At 36.4% G+C, this 7,267-nt stretch overlaps 1 protein-coding gene across 1 annotated transcript in view; it reads left to right on the top strand.

Annotated features, from left to right (window-relative positions):
- LOC150110712 (uncharacterized) overlaps positions 1-5,237 on the top strand; it is a 60,983-nt gene extending 55,746 nt beyond the window's left edge. The window contains exons 8-9 of the mRNA XM_090395863.1: positions 4,812-4,875; positions 5,060-5,237. Coding sequence (XP_090251989.1) covers positions 4,812-4,862 — 51 coding nt within the window. The 3' untranslated portion in view covers positions 4,863-4,875; positions 5,060-5,237. The remainder of the gene's footprint in view (positions 1-4,811; positions 4,876-5,059) is intronic.
- Positions 5,238-7,267: the final 2,030 nt, after the last annotated feature.

A 7,267-nucleotide genomic window follows, 5' to 3' on the forward strand; every position in this document is an offset into this window, starting at 1 on the left:
TTCTTCTGCAAACAAGTTATTGTCTCGTGAATTTTTCCATCTAGTCTGGTTAAAAGATCTGAATAATATTCCCCGGTTATTGTTTTACACTTTTCAAGATAATTAATAAACAAAATGCCTTTTAGCATCCCAAAACACCGATGCCATAACCTTTCCTGCTGATGGAACTGACTTGTCTTTGGTACTGAACAACTGGCTTCTGTCCACTGTTTTGACTCTGTTTGGATTCTGGTGTGTAATGGTGAATCCAAGTCTCATCCATAGTAATAAATCAACACACAAAATCAGTTTTATTCTTGTTAAAATGCTCCAAGCACTGTTCAGAGATTTTCAGCAAGTGTGTTTTTGATCTGCTGTGAGCAAGCGCAGCACCCATCTTGTGCAAAGCTTTTTCGTATGCAATTCTTCATGCAAAATATATCCTACACGTTCTTTTGAAATATGTATAGTCTCAGCAATTTCATGCATTTTGACTCTCCGGTCATACAGTACCATATCGTGCACTTGATCAATGATTTCTGGTGTTGTAACACTTTTTGGACGTCTTTCATGTGGATCATCTTCAAGGCACGCACAACACATTTAAACTCAGCAGCCCATTTCTTAATTGTTGAAAATGAAGCAGAGTGCCCATAAACTTCTATGAACTTCGAATGAATTTCTTTTGGCATTAAACCTTCCTTGACAAAGAATTTTATAACTGCAGGATACTGAATTTTATCTATTTCAAGGGACACAGACAACCTTTTGCTTCAGACAGCTGTATAAAACAAACTACTTGATAAAATGTTGCAATTTCACATGATGCTTATGACAGATGTACCAACTTAGAAAAAAAAAATCTTGCCGATAGTGCTGCCATCGATGGATGCGGCTGAGAACTTTTCAGACTACCCTCGTATATCATAAAACTTGCATCAGGGCTGTCCAATCTTAGGTAATCTGAGGGCCAAAATAAGAAAGAAATATTTATCCGAGGGTCTCATCACGGTGCGTATCTAGTAATTTGGTGAGCACTACCTCAATAGCGGAACAAACAAACAACACTAATCATGCACTCATGTTCCCCATGAGAGCCCAGAGTATGTGGGCCGGAACAAAACAGTAAGAACACTTCTTTGATACATCTAATATTTGAAAAAACACATTGATATAGTGTGATGAAAAAACACCAAATAAAATTACCAACATCGAGATTATTGATAGAATTAAAATATCTAATGAATTCGATTCAAATTATTTATTTTTTTCACTCATGAAAATCAAAATCAACAGGTGGGCCACATCTGGCCTGAGGAAGCGCTTTGGACAGCCCTAACTTACATCATCAGGGATAGTAGTGGTACATAAGTTTTACACAACAGAAGCCTATTAACAATAATACATATTAGATGTTTTTGATAACTTCAAACTGGTTATAAATTCGTTATTTAGTTGGAACAATGCTAGTTATTGCTATCACGTTCTGTGCTTTCATGCATGCTATATCCTAGGTCCATGGCAGTTAAATTTTTGATGAAAGGAGACCATACTTGATGTTAAAATTAAGCCTTGATTTTTATTGAATTGTGTAGGAATCCTAAGCATTTGTGAGGCTTCTTTAAATTTTCTTATAAAACAGTTAAGATCAATATATGGCATTTTTTTATTGTTGCCAGAGTACTTGATGGCCAGTAGTTATGTGAAATGCCAGGCCTGATTTATTCTCTCTTCTTTTTTTGATGTGTTTAAACATGCAGATCCTTCCTGACCTTCCTGATTGGCCTACATAACAAATGTCACAAGAGCAATGAATCTCATAGACGCCTAGTTTTTTCATGGGATGATGCGGAGGTTTTGGTCGATGTAGGAATCTTGATATTTTTTGTAAAAGCAAAAACACCACTTATGTTGTACTCACAAATTATTAGTATTCCTGGTACTTTTCTATATATTACTTCAACAATGGAGATATAGGCTGGGAGGAAGAAAGATCACATTGCAGAAAGGAAATATAATTTATCCAAATGCTGAGAGATAATTACTTAAGGCAGTACGTGATTAAGGGGACTAGGGGTGGGAAAGTATTGGACCTGGTCATAGAATCAGAAGACCTATCCATAACCAAGTTGACAACACATGAGAAATATTCTATGAAGAAGGGATATTTGTGGAACTACAAACAGGTGATTATGACATTCTTAGGAAGAAGCTTAAATCTATACCATAGCATAACACACCACAGGGTAAGGATGTTGGTAGTGCATGTGATATAGATAAGGGTCATCTAGAGGAAGGAGGGTTAATCAGGTAGGAGTTAGGTGGATGAGTAATATCATTAAGCATGAGCTGCAGAAGAAAATGCTGTGGAGGGTACATAAAGAGGAAGGTGACCAGCATGGTAATTCATGAACAGTACAAGGCTCAGGTAAGAAAGGTGACCAGCAGGAAGGCGAAATCAGATTATGAGCAGAATTTAGCCGAGCAGGCCAAAGGAAATCCCAAAGAGTTCTTTTGTCATGTGGCAAGTAAGAGGAAGAATGACTATGGAAGATTAACCTTAATGCGTGATCGTCATGAGGAGATGGAAGCAGATAAAATAGTTGAGTTACTGAGTGACCACTTTTTGCAAGCATATATCTTCTTAGTGAGGTTACTGCTTTAAACTATGTGATAGACAGTAATGTGGGAACAGAGGTGGATAAATTGGAGGTCCTTATGATATTGCAGAATCTCAAAGTAAATACAGTTGTGGGATTAGATGGGATATCAGCTACGGTTTTGCAAGAATGTGCAAGAGAACTGGCAATGCCTTTGACTAAGCTGTTTAATTTAAGTCTCAGCTGTGGTAGACTTCCAAGGGAATGGAAAGAGGGCAAAATTATCCCTTTGCATAAGGGAGGTTCTAAGACTACAATAGCAAATTATAGACCAATCAGTATCTCAGGTGTGGTGGTAAAAGTATTAGAAAAATTGATTAAAAAAAAATTCAAGAATGGGTAGATGATAATATGATACTGTATGAGGGTCAACATGGATTTGGGAAGGGTCAGTCATGCCTTAGTAATTTACTAACTTTTTAAAATAGAGTAACAGCTGAGTTGGACAAAGGAAATGGCTACATGATGATTTTGCAAAAGCTTTTGACAGAATACCACAGACAAATTAGAACAAACAGGTATGGATATGACAATGGTTAAGTGGATAAGAGGGTGGCTGCTGGACAGATATCAAAAAGAGGTATATGGAGAGGCAGAATAGAGGTGAAAACAGGTGACTGATGACCTAAGGTACAAGCTAGGACTATTGCTGTTTAACTTGTACATAAATGATATAGGAAATAACCTGAAAGGAAATATTAATTTGTTTGCTGATGATGGGAAATTAGGTAGAGTCAAGTTAATCAAGGTGATGTGGATAGCTTGCAGGATGATTTAAATAGGCTGTCAGTATTGGCAAAAGTTAATGGGTGTCAGTGTAATGTCGAAATGTAAAATTATGAACTTGGGAATAAATAGATTACAGCCATTTATCACATTGATGACACTGTACTCTAGGAAATAGATGAAGCTATAGAGATTTATAAGTGTGGTAGACGGAGTTAAAATTTAGAGGACATATTGCTAATGTAGCACATAAAATTACTTGGCTAGTGAAGACCACATTAACAAGTAGAAAATAAGGAAGTTGCAATTCCTCTTTATAAGGCCTTGATACATCCACATCTGGATGGCTATGCTCAAGTCTGGTCCCCCTGGGTTTCTTAGGGATGTGAAGCAGTGGAGAGGATTCAGAGGCAAGTGACCAAGATAGTGAGTGGCCTGTGGAATGTGCCCTATGAGGATAGACTGAAGGTGTTTGGATTGCAGAAGTTGGTTGATAGGAGAAAAAGAGGTGATGTGATAGAAACATTTACATTGCTTAAAGGATTTTATAGGATTGATGCAGGGGAAATATTTCAGCATTTGGCTAGAGTGACCAGAACGAGGGAGTCATCCCTGGAAGTTGAATAAAGGTATGAGAACTAGATTTTTTGCTTAGAGAGTGATGAATGAGTTGAATGGGTTGCCATAATCAGTTGAGTGCCTTTTCTGTTAATGGGTTCAGGAGAAGTATGATAGATTGAGTCTTTGGACTCATCACAGGAGACCCAATATTATAATAATAATTACAGATTGACCAACTAACCTCTAGTTTATGGGCTGAGTATAAAAAAACAAACCACCATACTTGGACCTCCTGTAGGCAGAATAAGTGGTAGCAAAAATTGTCAGTAGTTGGTCATGAAGCCAAATTCATTACTATTGAGTTCAGTCCTATGTACTTGCTATTTGCTGGCTTGTAGAACCATTTTAGTGCTGTACCATTTTAAATGGAGAAGAATCTAGGTCCATACAGTGTACTTCACTGGACAATGAAAGACCTCTATTACCTAGAATTTTCTTCAACTGCGAAAAGTATGCCTTTGTGGCTAAACTCATTTCTATTTTTGTTTAAATGCCACCTAGCACTCTTCCACTATTTTTATTTTTTTAATAAAAGATATGGCATTTTTGTGCCATATAAATTCAGGATCAGTGATATTAATATATATTTCAGCTCAAATCTTTAATGCCAGCAGTTTACAAAAATTCTATATAAACTTAATGCTAATGCTTTTTGTTATTGTTTGCAGAACATAATCTGTAATTTATTTAATGTTTTTTGTGGTACATTTTGATCTCGTGTTCTGTCAAGGGATTTACACAGGCATGATTGAATGACATCACAATGTTTTGTAATAAAAGAAAAATAACATTTTATTTAATATTTTTAACTGTTCTATATTACAGATCTGTGGTATTGAGGTGGTTCCTCCATCAGATGCTAGTGTCACAGCTTAAAACTGTATCTTTGGTAAGTATTTTTAATATTACAATACTTTTCTCTAATTAACTCCAGTAATTACTAATCTCATATAGAATCAGCAAAGCATAATTTTTCACTAATGTCAATCTTAGGCATGTAATCTTAAAATATCCTTAATTACAATGTTATTGTATTTTAAGGAATGGTTTTAATTATTTTTAACTTATTTCAGGTGCCATGAGCTGTAGGTTCCTTTAAACCAGTGTTTCACAAGCCATCTGTAAAAGTTTCTGCTCACTTTCTGGAAGCCTTCAAGTCCCATACCATTCATAGTTGAAATATATCTAGGCCCTTATATTATTTCCTTATTTCTAACTGAAAAATAATAATAAACTTATCTTTCAACTAAATGACTGTCTTGAATAATGGTTTTATTAATTAGAATTAATTATAAACCCTTGTTATCAGACCGAGTGGATTTTCACTATAAATCAGTTCTAAAAAATTCAAAACAACTGTTTATTTTTGATTTAATATTCAGTAAGCATGAAAATAAGCTGAATACAAATCATCAGTAGCACAGACAACAAGAGACAAAGTTTTTTAGTTATCAGATATCTCACCTCTATAAAATTCATTACCACCTTCAAATGGGTTCATAGTCTTGGTATGAATCAAGTGTTCATAATGATAAATATAAAATTCTCAAAAATATTTTCTCAAACAAAACAAATTCTTGAGAATAAACCTTTAAACACCTATAAAGCTGTTTCAGAAAGATTTGCAATGAAATTTGATCAGGAAAAACTTCTGAAAGCAACAAAAATTAAATAAGTGTTTATTACTTGGAAATACATAATTTCTATTAGCTATTTATACAAATATCTTTGTGTAAAGATATTTACAAGCCACAAATGGTGAGGAATAAACTTGTTTCTTCTACACATACCAGTCACCTAATTAGAAACCTTTTTGCAGATTTACTTAAATGTCACATGCAGCATATATGGAAAAATACTTGCATCACCATGTGTTCTAAGGCAGCTATTTAAGAATGCTGTTAGTCAGAATCATCAACAGTGTCGATCACGATGGGAAAAATAAAGGATCTTTCGGTGTTCAATAATGGGCTTATTGTGGGCACTTATCTGGCTGGAGCCACAATTTTTTGAAAACAGCAGAGCTGACTAGTTTCTCAAAAAGTGAGATCTCCCATGTGTTTAATCAGCATAAAAATAACCCACATTGCTTGTCTAAGAAGCATAACTGTGGTCCTAAAAGAGTGTCAGGAACAAGATCACCATTGCTCGAGAAGGCTTGGATGGACAGACAGAACTTCTTGTGTGTAGCAATTGACCGAAGCATTTAATGAAGGCTGTTCCTGACCCATAATTCACCAAACTATGTGCAGGAAATCGAAGTTTGGTATTGGCAGTCGTATGCCTATACAAACAACTGGTTTCTGCAAAGAACTGGAAAGTTTGTGTATAGTGGTGTAGGGAAGGAATACCATAACTGGACGCTCGAAGAAAGCTATGTGGTGCAACAAATTGCAGTAAACCTTGTTCTGTACTGATGGTAGGTAGACAGTTTGACTCCTCCCAAACTCTCTACCTACTGTGTGTTGGAGGTGGTAGGGGCATGTTCTATTGGCTGGTATGGATTCCCTAATACTGCTGGAAGGTCAGGTGGCCTTCAACATTGTTACCAATCAAGTCCGTCCTGCAATGTTGGCTTTTTATCCAGCAGGTGATGGTCGTTTCATGGATGACAATGCTACTGTCCATTGCACAAGGACTGTTCAGTGACTTCCACCTTCCCTGACCACCACATTAGAAAAACAGAGCTGGGAATAAAGTCCTCTTATGTCAAATCTGAGCCAGTTAACATGTTTGCTGTCATGATGCTTCGGCAGAGTTTGTTCCCATACGCCAAGCAATTTCACTTCTTCAAGGTCAGTATGGTAATCTCGTTGCCAGCGGTAATCGACATAAGAGTATACTCGTAGTTGGCTTGTGCGGAGCATATTCCATCTATGAGTATACACAGTTTTGCTGCTAGCTCCACAAACCAAGCATTTTCACTTCAAGGTCAGTACGGGTAACCTCGTTGCCGGTGGTAAGTGTCATACGAGTATGCTCGTAGCTGGCTTGTGTGGCTCATATACCAACAAAGAGTATACTCGTATTGCCAACAAACGTGTTGTCGTGACGTTCTCTTTTACAACGTTCGAATCCGCCATCTTGTTACAAGTCACTTTCATAAAAAAAAAAAAAAAAACTAATTGAGAATTGGTCACCAATCCAAGGTAGAGAAATTTCTATTATACTGCGCCACTCTATCCTTAGATTAGTCTATATAAAATAGTAGGATCAATTCACAGATAGTTAGTCAGCAGTCTCCTCATTCATTCTGGCCGAAGTATTTGTTTTCCACTTGG

Source organism: Typopeltis vanoorti, chromosome 1, assembly GCF_054136105.1.
Source record: "Typopeltis vanoorti isolate ZY-2024b chromosome 1, IOZ_Tvanoo_1.0, whole genome shotgun sequence".
Classification (NCBI taxonomy): Eukaryota; Metazoa; Arthropoda; class Arachnida; order Uropygi; family Thelyphonidae; genus Typopeltis; species Typopeltis vanoorti.